The sequence below is a fragment of the Amia ocellicauda genome, chromosome 11 (assembly GCF_036373705.1).
Source record: "Amia ocellicauda isolate fAmiCal2 chromosome 11, fAmiCal2.hap1, whole genome shotgun sequence".
Lineage (NCBI taxonomy): Eukaryota > Metazoa > Chordata > Actinopteri > Amiiformes > Amiidae > Amia > Amia ocellicauda.
In genome coordinates, this window is record NC_089860.1 from 32,942,980 (window position 1) to 32,962,447 (window position 19,468).

Here is a 19,468-nt window from a genome sequence, read left to right on the forward strand (position 1 = left end):
CTGCAGTACACCTGTATTCTATGATTATATCTGATGTAATTATATATTCATGTAGATATTTTAGATCCCTTCTTAGTAGTGACAATCTTAATAAATGCCTTTCTTAAGGAATTAAGCTAGACCCCCACAGCACATCCACACACCCACACACACAAATTAAGAATTGCACCTTGACTTTCTCAGCTCACTGCGTCTCCAGCTCTCTGATTTTGGGCCAAGAGGAGGTTTGCTTGACAGCAGATTGGCGGTGTGTCTCTTGAGGTTGTGCGAGGGCCCAGCTTTAACCACACACAGAGCCCTGTGTTTTTCACCGGCTTATGATGGTGATTTTCTCCCTTAACCGCTGCTGTGGGAAGGAGGGTCCATCCGCCTAACTGCTGACCTCTGGCACTCGTCACAGCCCGGCCGTTCGCGCTCATGGTCCACACGTCATTACAATCCCGCAGAGGTGTGTGGAGCGTGTGAGTAATCTTCATCTGTGTGCCCAGGCTGGTGAGTAAAACACATGTGTGCGATCACTGAGGGCTGGGAAGGGGCAGGACCTCCACGCCCGCCTTGGAAAGTCAGACATCCTGTCATTTACTGGAACAAAGAGCATCTGTGCATCTGTACGCCCCCCGAGTCCAAGTGAATGCCTTTTACTCGACGATTGTGAGCAGTTATTATTATTATTATTATTATTATTATTATTATTATTATTATTATTATTATTATTATTATTATTTAGGGCTGTTGTTGAAGGTTCCTTTGGGCTTCAAGGCATTCAAGACAGAAAACAGGAGACACTTCTTCACACAGAGAGGCGTCACAATCTGAACAAACTCCCCAGCGATGTGGCTGAAGAGACAATTTGGGAACATTCAAAAACAGACTGGATAGGATCCTTGATCACTTCGTTATTAATGGACACCAAACAAGCACGATGGGGCGAATGGGCTCCTCTCGATTGGACACTGTCTTATGTTCTGATGTTCCCAGTTTGGTTCACCAGCTAGGTACTCAAACAGTCCTGAACCTGCAGGTCTCATGTAGGGTGATATTTATAAAATGATGTGCACAGGGAGAATTCAATATTTATTATTATTATGATTAATATTATTAATGTTATCAACATGCAAACAACCCCTTTCGAAACATGTTTTAAAACTGCAAATTATAATAATTAAGATGCATTTTAATGTAGAAAATTCTCTTTCATTATTCATCAGCATGTGCACCTACATAAGCAGACAGAAATACAAGGAGATTTCACACCGGGACTTCATCTGAGGTTGTTCTTCGTTAACCTTATATACCAGTAAAGAATTGCATATTAAAGGAAATGTGTGCTTGTCTAAAAAGCATTTTACTGCATTAGTAGGTTTCAATCCAAAATATTTAGGAAGCCGCTCAGAAACAAACCCAACCGAGACACTGCTCAGAGAAGCGTGTAGTTGAAGGACACAGACCTTTCTCGCTATCACAGACAGCAAGCCGTTCTGTCTCGGCGGTAACGACTGACTTACCCGCTATCAATAACAAGAGCACCGGGAAAGACTATTAATAGAACTGGAGATATGCAATCTGCTGGAGATTCTATACACTGTAATGCTGATAATTGCCAAAGGTATTGTGATGGATTGGGCAGCCATTGATTGATTTAATGGAGAAGCCCCATTGAGATAAGAGGAGCCGCACAGAAACAGAATTCACTTCTACCAAGTCAGCATTAAAAACATCCCACATAACTCTTTCTGTGCGTATATGATGGGAAACTCTTGTGACCGTCTTGTGTGAAGCCCCAAAAAGCTAGAGAGAGACACTTCTGCATGTGTTTGTGACGCCTCCCTTTGTGTTCTGTCTTGAACCGGCCACACGCATGCTATTGGTGTACGGCGGCTGCTCGTGGCCCAGCGCCGCTCTCACTCCGAGCCGCAGATCCGGGATAAACGGCTCGACTCCGGCGCGGCGGGACGTGACCGTTAATTTATTTGATCGGCTCCCCTCGAGCTGAGTATAAAGCCCTGCATAATGCAGAGGGATGTCATTTGTCCTAAAGCAGCTTCTAGCCTCGTCAAATCCGACTGTGGATTAAAAAATAAAAAAATAAAAAAACACAACCCATGAAACACACCATTGAGACTTGCCTGGGATTAAAGCTAAGATAATGAAAACTGGTTTCAAATGTATGGAAAGGCGGAAGATTAAAGGGGATTGGGTCATATTTTATTGTAATCACTAAAATGGGGAGAGGCAGCGGCTGGCTTCCCGGGCTTGATGTTGTGTGCTTAACGGTTTGCAGCGATATATGCAGCTGGAAATTAATTTGAATTGCAAAGCCCCTTTTTTTTTTTCGCCTTTCCGTTCCTTTGCCAATGCCAAGCTTTTCCAGGGCACGGAGAACCGCCAAATGTGTCCCGTAGCGATCCGAACCCTTGGCAGCAGGAAGTAGATCTGATGATGTCGTTGTGTCTCGGCCTGCAATGTGTATCCTTTAGTGACATTTATCTGTCATTTTATGCATTACTTATCTGTCTAATCATCGGTGTTATCAATCCTTTTGTTTAGAGCATAAGAAGAACATAAGAAAGTGTCCAATCAAGAGGAGGCCATTCGCCCCATCGTGCTCGTTTGGTGTCCATTAATAACTAAGTGATCAAGGATCCTATCCAGTCTGTTTTTGAATGTTCCCAAATTGTCTCTTCAGCCACATCGCTGGGGAGTTTGTTCAGATCGTGAAGCCTCTCTGTGTGAAGAAGTGTCTCCTGTTTTCTGTCTTGAATGCCTTGAAGCCCAATTTCCATTTGTGTCCCCGGGTGCGTGTGTCCCTGCTGATCTGGAAAAGCTCCGGGGGACACAAATGGAAATTGGGTTTAATTCACCTGATGTTTGCCTGCAAATTGTTGACTTCACTCTTATCCCGGTGTTTTCTAATCATGTTGCACATAGTTCAGGATACAGTGAGAGCATTTAAAACCAATTAAATATGGGATGCCAATTCAGATGAGTATTGTGAAAACTGTGCTCCGTGGAGCATGTGAAACAGCACACACAACAAAGGTGATTCACATCGAATTAGGTTGATTTTACCATCAGAAGCAAATAACTAATACTTAAAATAAAACACAATAGAGTACAGGTTTGGTATTTGCAAATCATGAGTAGGTTTTCTTGAAGTCCAGGTCAAAATGACTGTTTTAGTTTCTCCATTTGTTGGAACTGAAACCCTGTTCTGGTTTCTTCATCCCTCTTATTTATACTTTACTTGAAAAGCAGATTTCAGAGGTCCATCATTTTTTGTTCAGTGAGATTGCGATATACAAGAACGGTGACATCAGAGGGTGTCAGTGAAGGCCAACACTTTTTAAACAAACCATTACTCAGCAAAAGCATGAAGTTACTAAGAGAGAAAAAAGCAAACTTAAATAGCAAAAGCTCCAAAGATTGCAATCTGCAATCGCACAATCTTTGTTTTTGTAAGATGCCACCCGTCTGCGGCCGCGATTTCAACTCTTGTCTGCCGAGCCATCTGCCTCTTCTTTATGTCTATCTGTCTGCATTACGAAAGTGTTCCTCCACTATCTCTCAATCACTCCTCCTCCGTCTCTGTCCTCTCTATTTCTCTCCGTGTCAGCCTATCTCATCTCATCTCTCTCCCTGCACACTTTTTACGTATCGATCCGGCCCCCGTAGCCGTTAATGCCCTCGTGCGGTGCGTGCCCGGCTCACAGGCACACATTTCTCCACAGCGCGGCGATTTCTCTTCACTGACCGTCCTAACGGCCGCTTTGACTGCTAGAGTAACGATACCCTGAGGAGCGTAATCCTTTAATAGAAATCGCATCTCTTTAATGCGAGAAAATAAAAACCTCCGCAGCGTGACTGATGCATCATTGACCTCGGAAAGCTAAGGTACGACAGATTTGTGTCCGGCGCTATTCTAACTTCCAGGCAGCGGTGTGTCGTTATGTCGAGGGGAACAGATGTGGCGTTGATCCGCTCGGTAGAGGACGAAAAAAAAAGCTTCCCGCTGAACCAAGCCCCGGTCCGGCACATTTCACAGTTCCATTAGCACAGGAGCTGGAGACATGGAGTGGAAAACACTAATTGCACTGGCTGCCTGTAGCTATTCAACTCCTTCACAAGGAGAGAAGCGGGAGTGTTGGGGGGGGAGAAAGTTACTGACAGCGCATTAGCGAGTACGTGTCAGGTGTTAACACTTAAAGGTTGGGCTGGTAAATGAAAATCATAGGACTTAGCGGATGTTTCGAGCACAGCAGACATTCCCTCCCTTCCCTGTCTGGGACTGTGTTTGGCCGCCGCTGCGAAGGCAAAGGGGGACAAAATGGGGGGATTTAAAGAGTAGATTCTGGAATGTCTGTCTGTTTTTTTTGCAATTGTTTTGCTAATTGATTCTTTAAAAAGCTCAAGGAAGGGTGACATCCTAAGGGCGATTGTGATTCTTGTTTTCTTTCTTTTTCCCCTTTTAATACATAGTGTCTATTGTTTGAAAACATGCTTCTTCCTGCTGTTAGCTCTCATTGTAGGAAAGCAATGTCTTCACCTGCATGTGCAGGTAAACCGATCTGTCTTTCCAAGCGACTGAACAGATGCATTAGTCTTGTTTTTTGTTTTGCTTTTACAAACAGTAATACACATCTCTCCCTAAATGGCAAGAACCTCATAATTAGGCACTCAGACTCCGGCATTGTTAGCTTTATCCCATGTGTGCGGACGGCCTAATTACATCCATCTTTTGTCGTTGTTTTGTTTTGTTTTTTTGCAGTGAATACGATAGAGAGCAAATAGTTGTCCTCTTCCACTAATTAAGCTCATTCGCTTCGTTTTTGCCCTTTTTGCAATTTGAAGATTAATTGGTCAGACACACAGAGACCTACTGCCTCCGTCCTACAGGTTGGAGTTTGTTCATTTTTAATTGGGCTCGGGAATAATGGCATGATCTTAATGAATCATGATGTGTGGTACATTTTTATGAGCTCCGTTACTCATTTGGGTGGGAGTAGTGTTGTACATGTCTTCCTGTCTAGGGAAAGAAAATGGCAGCTTATGATGAATACAGAGAAATAATAAATATGCAATAATGTACACAGCAGCCATACCTATATTATGAGGCTTATAAAACAGATGTTATGCAAAGCTGGGCCTTCTCAGTACCTGCCTGGGTGATATGAAAGAAAAACAAGCCATACTACCTGCGTAAGTGTTGATAGAAATTGCAGGAAGTTTATTTCCTTTTCAATTCTAGAATGTACAGAAGCATGCATTACATTTTTTCTCTGCCATGTTTTTTGAAACGTGTATATTCTGTGACAGCCCTCAGTCGCCCTGGGTAAGGTTGCCTGCTCAGAGGGAAGGAAAAATAAATAATAATGATAGGTGTCAATTTCCATTAGGTTTGCTTTTGCCAGGGAAATGGAGATGTTTCCCCCTGGAAGACTCATAATGCGTCTGAAATCTCCCTTCGTTACTAGAGTAGGTTGTGTCCTCAATGCCTCGCTCTGAGCCTTCAGGATAGTGACTTCCCAAGAGGAGAAGCCAGCAGCCCTGCTTCTTCAACACACAACCCCGAAATCCCAAATGTTTCAAAAGCACTTTTGATATTTTCCCAATCTCTTGAAATATGTATATTTGTTGTGCATATTTGCTTGGAACAAAAAACAATTCCAACTGTGAAGATGGTTATCTTTGGGGGGAAAACAACCGAACAGGAAAACCACAAGTCCGTTTTTTTAACCCCTGCATTTACGCCCCCCCTCCGCATGCTGAAATGGTCTGAGTAGGAATACAAAATCTCAGAAAATATTGACAATTATGACATATTCTGGATCCAGATCAAAACAAGACGATCCACGTTTTGGTAGAAGCAACACACACGCATAGAGCTCAACATGTCAAGATTTTTTTTAACATAGTTGGGTCTGAACTTCTCTGTGTTTGATAGAACATCAAATAATATATACTGGATTAATCGTTAGGTTGTTCTGAACAAAACAAGCATTTACCCCCCGGGCTCTGAATGACGGTGTGTAACATGGAAACTGTAAATCGGAGGTATTTGAGAATGAAACGCGCTGGTAGCCAAGAGAATAAGCTTTCAAACGATGTGCACATTGTAGGAATACAGTGTAACTTCCATGCACAGGAGCTGCACGTAACACTGACAAATAATGCTTAAGAGGGTGTAGTAACAGTATATGTTGAAATGTACATTATTTTTCAGTTTTTGGTAACCTAAACTTTTTTTTTTAACCTCTGGCAGTTTACCGCAGTTATTCACTGGACTTGAACTGCTTAAATTGAACTAAAAACTGGAAAAATGGGGGTGTTCAAAAACTTTTGACCGGTAGTGTAGATCTGGACCCTGGATTGTTTTGAACCTTCAGACGGATCTCAAAGGTCAGCAGGTTCTTCTTCTAGACCTTCGTGCACTTTTATAACTCATGATCCCTTACTGCCCTAATTGCTCGGCAGCTAATTGTCTGTAACTGCACAGCCTGCTGCTACAGCACAATCACAGCATGCACAGCTTTTAGCTCTGTCAACAAACTCTTCCCTCCAAGTTGTCCTGAGTAGCACCTGGTGATGGTCTTCCCAGTCCCAGTCAATCAACTGGAGTTGCAAAAGCATGGTTGGACCTGACTAATGATACTGGAGATATTTTTATATGAACCACGATTCGATTACAAACCCACATACGTCGTGTGGGGCGTTTCATTGTCTAACTTACATTCTCTTGGTTTTCTCAACACTGGCACCAGGCTGTATAATCACTCTGCAGGCCCAAATACTTCCCTGAGGAGAATGAAGAAGCATAATGTGAACTTTTTTAAATCATATTTACACATGCTTGCTATTCAAGCGTACTGCACTTCCTCCAGGACTTCATTTGCTACATTGCTGTACAGGCTGCTGTGTTTTGTTATAACACACTAAGTTACGTTTTATATGATACTGGATGTTGTTGTTAACCACCTTTACAAAATGTTATATTAGAACTGTGTAACTGTAGTTCTTTCTTCTTCTCGTCTCTTTTTGCTTTATATATGGGACGAGATACACTGGCACGGGTGATGGCTGACCTTTAGACAAGCCATTCCTTTATTTTTTATTCTTTCCGAAATGTGTCTTTATGTGCGGACTCTCATCTCTTTATAGAAACAGCAGGACACGTATGGATCTACTGTATGGTCTCCAGCACGGAAGCATTTTTAATTTGCAAAAAAAATTCCACTATCCCTGCTATTAATGTGATGTTGAAAACCCCTGGGACCCATTATAGCCCAGTAATGTGTTGCAGCTCTTCTACATTTAAGACAATTATTTACATGGCTCCTGCAGTCTCTGTGTGCTCTATGCATAGTGTCTCTCAATATGCATTAAACACAGTTCCCACATCCCTGCTTTAAGATGTGCAAATCCCATTGGTGACAAACCAGGGAGTAAATGACACATGCTGATGGATGTTCTCTGTTTTAAAGAAGATCTAGTTAGACAGTGAGATTTCCTCCTGTTGTCTGTGGCGATTATATTTTCAATAGTTTTTTGTTTGTTTTATTTAGTGTTTGTTTTATTTATTTATTTTTAAATCCTGATAACTGCAGCCACTGCTTTCCTACTGAAAGATATGCCAGGAGATTAAATGGTGTCATCTAACTGTTGCTCATTTAAATGCACATTTTAAACACGCCACACTCTGTTGTTCTCTAATGGATTGAATTTATTTTGACTGTGCGCTAATATCTCTTGATCTATCAATCGTCTCTGCGCAGCCCCGCTCGAGCTCGGCGAAGTCGCTGCGTTGCACATCTGAAGTGGCAAATTGTTTCCAGCACAGCTAATTATGACAAAAGCAAAGGTGGTAAGAAAATGCCACTGCTGTTATTTTCCGTGTTGTTTTTCTTCTTTCCTTCTGCCTGTGAATGTCGGACCAAGTGATATCATTTAGACAATCACCGGGCCCTAACTGGATCGCACTTCATTCTTTGAGTCAAAAGGAGCGGCCATGGTGTTAAAAATACACTCCACAATGGCAAATCCGACCCATTAGGCAAGCCATTAGTTTTCCTAGAGGAAGACTAAGTAATCCAGCTCTGCCACTGGCAGCTCCAGCCCCTGTCAAGTTTGCATAATCGCTCTAATCTGCGATATTGGAAGCTTTCGCTCACAGAGCAAAAACAAGAATTTCACCAGAAAGGATCAGCGTGCATTTAAAAACATAAAATCAATACGGACTCACTTAAAAAATGTGCATCTCTCACCGTTTCTTTGAATAGGAATTCCTGAGATGACTTGTACGGGATTTAATTCATCCTTAATTCAGTTTCTATTCACTAAGCTCTATATGTCCTGGATGCTATGGGCAAAAAAGAAACAAATTAAAGTAAAGACAAAAGCGAATATGAACATTTTTAAGGTGGTATGTCTTTGGTTCTGTTCCACCAGATGCCATTTTGGGAGTGTTGATGTGTTTCAGTTTCTGTAGCAATATGCTGTGGTTAGTGATTCCACATTAAAATGAGCAGGCTTGACCGACAGACCAACAACTGCAACGTCATACATTGCACAGACACAAAACTATATGCATTGTGGTAGAGAGTCAAGATTTGGGGAAATGTTCTCTTTTTGTCACTATGATGATATTCACAATGCTTCCACAAACCCCCAGCTGGGCTATGTCTCTAACTAAAATCTGATGAGTATATCATATTTTAATAATTGCAATTCTTTGAGGAAGTCATACGCCAAACGCCGCTTGCGTTAAGATGATTCTGAGCTACTGAACAATGTACCAATTCACTTTTGATGATCATATTGGAGACCTACTGATCATGAACACAGATCAGAAAATGTAATTGTTAAATTGTTTATTAAAAAATAAATGCAATAAATTCTTGTAACCACACGGCAGCCGAACCTCGCGCCGATAACAGGCTGCCCTGGAGAAAACGCGCAGCTCCATTAGCTCATCTAAGACGTGCCGCAATCTGCAGATCATGAACGAGAAATTAAGATAATTAAGAGAGAAATGTACAGAAAGTCTTCCAAAGACAATTGGAACACGGTTTCAAATGCGCCGTGATTTCTGACCTCCTCTGTAATTGCCTCAGTGTGCCATTCGACCAGATGACACGATTGCCCGCGCTAATAGGAATCAAAAAGGGCTATGATCTTAAAGTAATTAATGTTACTCCGCTTGTGATTAAAACCTCTTGATAAGGCACAGAGGACGTTTTATCAATTCCATCAATACTTGCATTTGCTGGTTGTTGTTTTGGTTGAGGTTGTGTTTGCATGAGCAGCTGTAATTAAACAAGGTGTCGTGGCAGCTTTGGAAAAAAACATGTTTAATTTAATCTGATCCCAAGGACTATATTTAAAAGCTATTTAAATAATTACAAAACCCTGGATGTATCCCCGTCTGTGCTTTATATATACGATTACAAGCAGAAAAACAGAAGGATGGGGGATGGTGCTGTAATTATTTCTTAGTTATTTTAGTTGTAATTAGTTTAATGCTACAGAACACCAATCTTCAGTTTCTTCAGGGAGAGAAGCATCCATGTTTGTTTGAATGTATTACTCCACCTCCACTCTGATCTAACTGTAAAACACCTGGCATAAACAAGGAACAAGAGAGCCTACAGTATGGTGATTTTTTTAGTGTTGTCCACAGGCAGACAAGAGCACAGTGGCACGATGTTGAGAGCTTTGATATATAAATGACTTTAAAATGGTAAAACAGCAGTATTACATGTTCTTCCTGCTCATCAGTGGAGGCCACACGACTCTGAGAAACAGATGATGTAACGTTTCTTGGATGAACACACGGGCCACATGCTGCACCCCAGCAGGATGCCCGAGGCCCCCAGGCTGCAGGTTGTTCTCTGCTGTGCTAGAAGATCACAAATGATCAAGCTGTGTCCACGCAGATGGGTTTTCTCAGTGCCTGCCTCATCCTTCTGTGCGGTTTGAGCTAAATCACAGCATCTTTGTTGTTCATTTCTGCCCTATGCATTCCTGCCAGGATTTGTAGAATGTTTAGCTAAAGAAATGTAGTTGTCTCATATTGGATCCGTTCTCTTTGTTGACACCTTGTCCTGGAGACTCGAATCACGAACCTAATTGGAATCTGGCATCCAATTAAGCCTCTGGTGTGTTCTGTGCAGAAAGGAAACTTTTGCATTCGGAAGAGGGGAGAGAGAAAAATTGTGTTAATATTTGAAATGAGGGAGCACTCTTCCGCACGTCGAAGACCATCTGGGAGACTGTATTGATTCGCTGTGGCTGATGTTGAGCAGCAAGGGCACTGCATCTTCACAGAGCACGGCGGGACAGCCGCACAGAGAAGCGGACCGTTACAGAAAAGGGCGTTTCATGCCAAACAGGACCGATGTTTTTTGTGTCTGTGCTCGAAGCTTTTACCGACTTAAAAATGACTGGAACAAGTGCACAGCAAGCTGCACCGAGGCTGAGAGAGGACACCCGTGGCATGGAGTCAGGACTGGGGGAAGAGCATCTGTGATTTATGCCAGTCGAGTGCGTTGAGGTCCGATCAGCATGATCCTTCAACGAGCAGCTGATTACCTCATGTGGGAGCAATGCATATGCATCAGGGACTTCAGATCATGACCCAGGGTTCCTCTTACATAAAACATAGAAGACACAAATGCATGCCATATGGAGAACAATGATAAAAGCCAAGACTTTCTGAGAAATGAGACCCAAATATGCCATTACTGAGAATTTACGGGCTGATCACACACACACGCACACACACACAAAACGCTCACCGTTGCCACTTCCTTTCCCTCTGTTCTGCATGTTATTGTATCTCCCGAGCGTGGCGGCGGAGGGGAGAAGATGCTGTGATGGAGATTGATCCCTGGGAACTGCACTGGGGTCACTAATGAAAACAGCCTGACCAGGGCAGATTTTAATGACAGCCAGTGATGAATGAACACTGAAGGAAGAATATCTTCCAGACAGGCTGATATATATTCACTGGCAGCGGCTGACTGTGCCTTTCCAGTTGAGCGCTGAGGAGTTCAGATGGTGCCGTCACCGCAGAGAGCTGCTCAGATGATATCGGGCCGTGGTAATAGCAGCAGTAATAATAATAATAATAATAATAATAATAATAATAATAATAATTATGATGATGATACGAACAACAATAATTAGAATTGAAATGGCAGGAAAGGTACGGAAACTCCCCTGGTCTGAATGTGTTAATTTATTATTGTACTTGAATTCCTTCTCGGCATTAATTCAACATTAAAATAACAATATGCACCACTCAGGAAGAAACAAGGACACGAGGCGGCATAAGCCCGGCAAACCAAAGCTTTTTTTACAGTTTTCCAGCACCGTTCTGTCCTGTTTTAGGAAGCACTGATCTTCTAAATGCTTCTGAAGTACAGAGCCGAGACCACTTTGAAGTTATCGCTCACAGCTTCGACGTGCACCCCCTTTTTTCCCTACCTCTCTTTATTCAGCGCTGCCGTTAGTTCACGATTGGCACAGAAGGTGATGCATCTCTTGCTTATTGTAATTTATCAGGTTTTTTTTTTACACCTCCTGCGGTACTCGAATCCAGCAGCAATTATTCACCTCTCCCTTTTCACCACAAACACGCAATCCTTTCCAGTAATGTAGGAGGGTATTACTGAGATCAGAAACGTATTGTTACACCCCTTTGGTTTCCCGTTGTTCCCCTATTGTCACGTCGGGGAGATTTCTGTTGCTATGAGCGGGAAAAGCACGGGGAGAGAGATTATCCGGTGTCTTTTACATTTCACTGCCACTGATTCGTAATGTGCAATTATTACCGGTACGGGAAATATTTGCATATCGTCCTTGGCTTTGTCGGCTTTGGGAACGGTGTTAAAAATGGGGCACAAAGGAATGGGTGCATATGAATTATATGTGTTGTGTCTATATCTATACATGGGATTCCTGATCTGTTTAATTATGTATCTTCATTCTGTCTCGGGCGGATCATTAATTCTTAAGTGTGAGCTGAAGAAGACAGGCAGTGCCGAGGAATATGCAAAGGCTGAAATGAAATCTAGCTTCGGGGTGCTTTGCCGGATACTCACAATGAGAATACCGTCCTTTATTTCTCCTATAAAATGCATCCTCTCCTCTTCGGGTTCGTGCGTAGATGCTGGATGCAGAGAAATCAGTAATCTGTGCCTTGATTGCAGTTATTGATCGATAGTTTGCGTTGATTCACTGCTAAATTGTGTGTCCTTGTCTGGATTGTATTGAAATCCGGCCAGCTATGTTTATATTAGCAATCTGGACGGAAATACACTGTGTTAGGGAAACGACAGCTGGTTCTCAGTGTATGCAAATGGTTTGTGGGTCCACTGTCAGCCTTAATGCCCACTGCAATCCTTTCCATAGATGGCTACTGCTCCGTTCCCAACACAGTGCAGCAGTTTAAGACAATTCGGTCCCTGTGGTCTCTGCCTGATTTGCTGTTACAGTTCGAGCCAGAGGTGCTCCTGGCGATTTGAGGTCTGTCTCTTTTACTGCACTCCCTGCTTTACGACACCACCTTATCGAGTCACAAGGAGAACAGGCCCTATCTGTACAATCCCATCAACCCCCGTCTCGTCTAGAATTTCACCACGCTTGCTGTTGAATTCAGGGCCCTTAAAGAGGGAATTCAAGCTCTCCAACGCATCCATTATCAGCAGAGGGAATATTGTCCTATTACTTTTGGTAATAAAATGTGTGTGGGGGAAGGGGACAAAATGGCAGATATCTTTGTAGCATTGTCAACACAAGCGAAGTGTGACGTCTCGGGGAAGAGGGGAAAAGCTTCCCTTCGCACAACGGGAGATTCCTCAGAGTCCGGAGACCTCCTTCTGGCGAGGTAACGGCCTCTGAAGTCTGGTTTTCAAAGGGAAGATGAAACGCATGCCATGGGTGAGAGAGAGAGAAGCAGCATATATAACTATTATAGAAAATGCCTCACGAGAGATCAAACCCAGGCCGTGTCAGCAGGAGGAGACTGAAAATGAATCTGACTGCTGTGAGGTTTCTGAAATGCAGCCGCCGAAGGCAGAAATACGTCCCAAAAGGGTAACCTGTGACATCGTAGCACTCACGATCGATAAGCGTGCGTCGTTGTGCGTCTTGTTTCAGACAGAGGTGTTGACCGAAATAAAAGTGATGCACGCTGGGAGAAAGGCCCGGTAACCGATGACACGCTTTCTTTGCACTGACGCTGTTCTCAGGCACAGTGTCACACGAGACCCAATTTTAGATCACCAGCCCCCCCCACTGCCTTTTACAATCACCTTTCAATATCCCTAACCACTTACATCTTGTAGGAAACAGGGGAAAGAGGCTTTTCTTCCTCATAGATTATCTGAAAAGCACTAACTCCACTGCGGTTGGGAGGGAATCCTGATTAAAAACTTAAAACTAAAAAAAAAACTTAAGCCCAGGGATCTGTAATCCTGTCATGTTGCTGTAATTGACAAGACAGATTGCCCTTCTGTTCTGTAGCTCAGACGCCTCAGCCCGGCAGCCAATGAGATCAGACGACGCTGCCTAGATTGGCATCGCCGAGCGCTGCGTCTGTGCAGAGGAATCTTTCCGTATGTCTCTCTCGTTTTGGGCTGGCCGCATCACACTGCAGTACAGTGTGACAGTACGCATAACTCTCTGCAACCGAGCCATGAATAATTCTGCATTTTCAATTCTACATTTCCCAACTTGTGACAAGTTTCTGGATTGACCGTAATGGTTTGACTTTCCCTTTTATGAAACCCCCCCAAAACATTCATATCTACGTATATATTTGGAATCCATTGATATAGGCTTCAACATGTTCTCCTTTTAATGTCATTCCCTGGCAATTTTTTGTCATAACTTTTTAATCCCGTTTTCACTGTAGCTCCATACACTCTCTGATCCGATCATTTCAGTCCTGTTCTCCTTAAAAAGTGCAGGAATAAAAATAACAGGCCACACTTTTGCAAAACACAGCGTTGATGGAGAATGAGAAGCTTTGAAAAACACTATTCTTTCTCCTTTAAACAGGACTGTGTCTATACTGTCCTACTGAAGGCTTTGGTGGGTTCCTGATATTGTCTAATTATGCCTAATTGTACCTACCTTTCCGTGTTTTTTTTTCTTTTTCTGGTTGTTTTTGACTGCATAGTGTAATAAAGGATTTACTTGAATGTATTGCTCTGTTCTTACATCCCAATTCCTGTTTTGTAAGGAATAATAACAAACACACATTCTGAAAATGAAAGGGCAAATGTAACGAGCATTTCTGATGGTTGGATGGTTGAAATTTCCTTTTACACAAAGGGTGGTGTGTGTATGGAGCACCATTTCTCTGACACTCCCTTTTCACAGGGTTCATTAAACCCCTAATTAGCAGACGAGCCAGAGTAATGTCTTCTCGTTGATTGCGTCCCCTCTGATGTCTCGTGTCTTTCCTTCTTGCAGGCGGGCTGCGCGGAGCGACTATCGTGGACTCTTTGGACACTCTGTACATCATGGGTCTGCACGAGGAGTATGAGGAGGCCAAGGACTGGGTGCTGCAGAACCTGGAAATCAGTTCGGTATGTTCTCCTGTCGCGTTGTCTGCTGTATTGCTGTATAAGTATATTTACTGTAGTCTGTGGGATTACTGTAGTATTTCAGAATATTTCTAGCATGGTTTATTTTGTGAGGGCACTTCCTGGCTGCTATCACAAGTCCAAAAGGTGTAAGATAGTCTTCCCCCAGTTTGGAAAAGCTTGCTATAATATATACATCCCTATCGAATATCTGCCCAGCCCTCCCAGACATAGTGGGGTTTCGCTCTGTGGGGGGCTGTGCTATTGAGAGAAACAGAGTGTCCTGCTGAGACAACACCGTGTCAACAATATCTCATTGTCACATTAACGGCCCTATTTCCAGACTTCCATTAGAACATGACCGAAATATTGGAAAATTAGGCACAGGAGCAAGACATATGGGTTATGGTTTTATATATGTATGTATATGATGTAATATAACTGTATATATTCCATTTTGCATTACCAAGCTATGCATGGATTTGTTATAGAATGAATTATGATGTTTATGTTTATAGTCATAGTTTTATTCTAAAGAAAAATATAAAAGAGAACATTAAAAAGGAACACAAAATAATTATAATATATAAAATGTGCCGGAAGCGAGCGAGGAACTTAAAATTAATAATCCAATAAATATGGTTAGTTTATTTTACTGTTTGTATTATTGTTCATTTATCAAACACATTTTCAGATTAACAGCACATTTATATTAGTGTTTAACTCAATTTCATTTTCATTTTCTCATTTATGAAAACTATCCCCATTAATTCAGTGCATTTATTGAATTTAAATGACCAGGAATAGTTCCTCATTCAAAGTTAGGTATATACCGAGGTATATATATATAAATATATCCAAATTACACAGATTTTGCATTCCTGGGATTTTTTTTGTTTGTTGCCCTCCTGCTTACGAGAGTGAAAAGAAAACAGAAAAGAAAAGCACCAAGCTGCCATTTTCCAGATTATGCCTTTTTAACAGGTTTTATATTGACAGGTAGCACTTAATATGGAAATAAGCCTATTAAAAGCTAGTTAACTATAGCATTCTTGGCTTTTTGGTTCATTTTCAGTCTAGACACTGTTTGGTAACAATCAGGGATAATGAGAAAGTGTCTTCAGACTATCTGAGTTAGATAACTTCTTTGCACATTTCCGTGAGCTAATTTCTCTGCCCATTGAGGCTTGAGTTTATTATGTATTAGCTGAGCCAATCGCACAGGGCAACACAGAGTGAACTGTGTACTTTAATAATAAACCACATTAAATTCATGCAGCAGCGCTGTTATAATATCCTCAAATCCACGCTGTTATACGGAGCAAGTTTAGCGTAATAATCCGTACAGGAATTTGAATCGTGCCGGTTGTCGGCGTGTTGCTCCGTCTCTGTGTTGTCAGAGCTACAATGCTAGCCCTGATTAGTAGAAATCCTACAGATCCCTTCTATAGCTTTGTTTGCTGTCCACCTTTGGCCTGTTCTTGCATCGCCTCGCCCAATTTGACCTCCTTCAGTGATGTCACACTTTTTTGTTGGTTCTTGAATCCATGTATTTATTATTCTGTCACTTCCTGTTATTCCAAGCATCCATCTTTCCAGGACCAGCAAATATCAAAGGCACATTTCTTTCTCCTTTAAGGAATATCTGTTGACATAAAACACGTTATAGCAGATTGATTATTCTCCGAGTCCCTGTACCTCTATTGATAACTCCCTGAATGACATCATCAGTTTAAACAGGAAAAGGAAGACTCACCTTTGAGTGGTTTTTACTCCTGAATGGGATTTCCTGACTTATTGCGAGCATGATTGCGATCAATCCTGTGCCAGTGTCACCTCTTTGAAAGGCAGCCCCTTTATTTGGTACCCAGTGGCAGGGGATTAATGAACATGAGGCGAGGCCAGATTCTTCAGTAAATAATAGACTACTTCTCAGTGCCTGGAACAGGAGGCTGGCAGTTTAAGCTCAGAGAAAAGAACCCCACTGCCGGTGCCAAGCAAAACCACTCAGCTTTTGTTTTAATTGTTATAAATGGTCCATTTCAAAGAGCTTCTCAGTCTGGTTAAATATTAAAATTGTATGTATTGGCACGGTGTTTTGCTGTAACTGCTTATATTTTTTTAGCTTAAATGTTTCTTATTTGAAAACTTGTACTACTTAACGTCTTCCACGCACGACTCTCGTGATATTGTCACACTGCTGGCTTTGTTTCCGATGGCGTTCCTCTGGAAATGTCAGAGTTAAGATGAAGTGCTCAAAGTCCCAGGTTCCTGTTCCCTGGGACGTTCTCCAAAAGTACTGGGTTAGTTTTTGAAATCTCCTTGCCTTACAAATCTGAAGACGTACACTGCGTTGAAACAGCCCCTGATACTGCAATAGCATTCAGAATACTGAATATATATTCTACCACACAGACACCATATTCGGAGTATGAAACGTAATATTCGAGCCCCGAATATCGAGGGTTGGATATTCTTCCCGTGTTCGGATACCAAAGGAATTCTAAAGGAATTGGAAATATGAGTCTGAAGCCACAAAAATGCACGTGTTTGAAGAGTCAGAGCACCGTAAGTCATAAGGACGGGTTCAAAGAAGAGCAGCTGGTTTTGGTTGGATGATGAAATGTCGGTTTTGATTAGGATTGGAAATGAAGCAGCTTGATGGGGAAAAAGATGCACTGAACTGAAAGAGCGACAGCATGCTTCACTGACGTTACTTGCTAGTTTGTCGTATTTTCTTGTTGTTGGTCCTGGTTTCCTGGCTTATTTATATTGATTTATTTGTATTATTAATGTTTTAGATTTATGACTAGAATGTGTTCTGTACTATGCAAAGGTTGCGAGTCCCTGCTCTAGTGAAGTGAACACGGAATATCAGGAATGTATCACCTGTGCAGATAAACTGAACTTTCTGAATATATATTCTTACATGCTGAATAATTCTGAACACGTCATTCTGTGCATGTACTGTTGACACGGAAGCTAAGCCTAAGGACACTAAACCGAAGGTGTACGAGACTGCAGCTGTCAAGGCAGGCGAAAGACAAACATTGCAAAGTTATCTCTTAACCATAACGTTTCTCTACAGGCACCAAGTTTGCTATCTGCGCCTGAGGCGTTTCATGTTTTCCGTTCAGTTACAGGTTCAGGTTTGTTTATCACAATGAAGGTGAAAGAAGGGCTCCAGTGCAGGGCGTGTATTTGTTGGATCAAGGGATTGTGGAGCTCAGATGTGGGAGGCTGTGCCGAGGGGCCGACGACACCTCCACCCCCTAACCGACCTTCTTCAGACACCGCTGCTGAAATTCAGTTTGCAAGTGCCTGACTATACAGCAACATGCTTTCAATTGAGATGCGTTTGCCGTGACTCTCCTTTGGCTCTCGGTGGGGATGCACGGCTCTGCAGAGATCACGATAGATGCGGTGCAGTCGGGGGCAGGTGTGTGCTGGATTTTTTTCGAGCTCTCCGTGCAGATTTATCCTTCATACAGTGACACCTCTCTTCATGGCCCAGTCCAGTCTGTGTTTTTATTTCAGTTTTATTTATAACCTCACAGATCAAAAGATCCCTGGTATTGGAACAGATGGGACCCCTTCAGATATCAAGTGCCTGGTTATAATCTGTGAGATGACTTGACAGATGTTCTGTGAAATGCTCTCCCCGTCACTCCGCGCTCCCTGTCCTCCCTGCTTATCTACTGCCGAACGCCTGGCTGCCCTTCCCCGCTGCTCTCCCACGGTCTGCGCATCCTCCCTTGCCCCCCAGTGGCAAGACCGGAGATATACGGCCTTTAAGCTCACCTAGTAAGAGTGTATCTTTAAAGCCAATGGTCTCACTCCCTGCCTTACAAGCTATCACCAGCACTGCACACAACAGAGACCTCACAATCACCTTTTCTGTGCTCGCAGTGCGTTGTTTTGTTTTGTGTCATTCACCTCGTTGGCTGTAGGTGATATTTCTTGCAATATGTTAGCTTCACCATATATCTGTATCCTACATTTCTGGGTAATATTTAAGTAGTTAACCTGTTTATAGGTGGCTGTCTGCTGAAATTGCAACAGTCCCAGGGGATGTGATTCGACTTGGATAAAGCCAGCAGACCAGAAAATGTCTTGCAATATTAATATATGTCAGAAAACACAAAAACATCCAGTCGCAGATGGAGTTAATCACTCAGGAGTTCATCTTCCTTGGCTCGGACTATTTCTGGAACAGCGTCCCGAGTTTTTCCTCCAGAAATGCATGCTAGCAAGGTGAGAGACTCTCCAAATTTAGACGCGCGGCTGCGGATGAGGTATTCAGTGCCGTCTGCCTTCCATTAGAAGTGAATGGTTTTATTCATCGCAGTGCCCTTAAGAAGCCTGTCTGACTTCTGGCATCGAGCATGTGCGACAGTAGATTGGCTTTAAAACCGCAATGTGTTAACAAGCTAATCCTGCTAATAAATTCACAAGCTTTTAATCTTGTTGGGCTCCACTTGAGTGATTTAAACAGCGACAGACATTAATGTGATTGTCATAACCAAACTTACACACCCATAGTTAGCAGTGCATCAAAATTAAAATAGGGGCAGAGTAACTCTTAACGCGGAGAAGTGTTTGACTACAAAGACCTAGTCAGAGTCGGCCATACTTATTTCTTTATGTGAGTTAAAGGGTCTGTCAGTGGGCTGAAGAGAAGGTTTCTTGGAAAGATGGGAAGACAGACTCATTCTTGACAGATTAGTGAAATTAAATGTATGCCGCCATGAAATATATGGTAGCAATAATCCCGCACTGCTGTCAGAGTGGCGTTTTAGTCTAAATTTATAAGTAGGACTTTCAGTTGTTTCAGGGATTTTATTATTGATCAATCGGCAGCGCATGAAATTACCAATTAA

At 42.5% G+C, this 19,468-nt stretch overlaps 1 protein-coding gene across 1 annotated transcript in view; it reads left to right on the top strand.

Moving 5' to 3' along the window:
• Positions 1–19,468, top strand: part of LOC136763484 (mannosyl-oligosaccharide 1,2-alpha-mannosidase IA) — a 164,911-nt gene that overhangs the window by 73,726 nt on the left and 71,717 nt on the right. Inside the window, exon 3 of the mRNA XM_066717530.1 lies at positions 14,476–14,591. Coding sequence (XP_066573627.1) covers positions 14,476–14,591 — 116 coding nt within the window. The remainder of the gene's footprint in view (positions 1–14,475; positions 14,592–19,468) is intronic.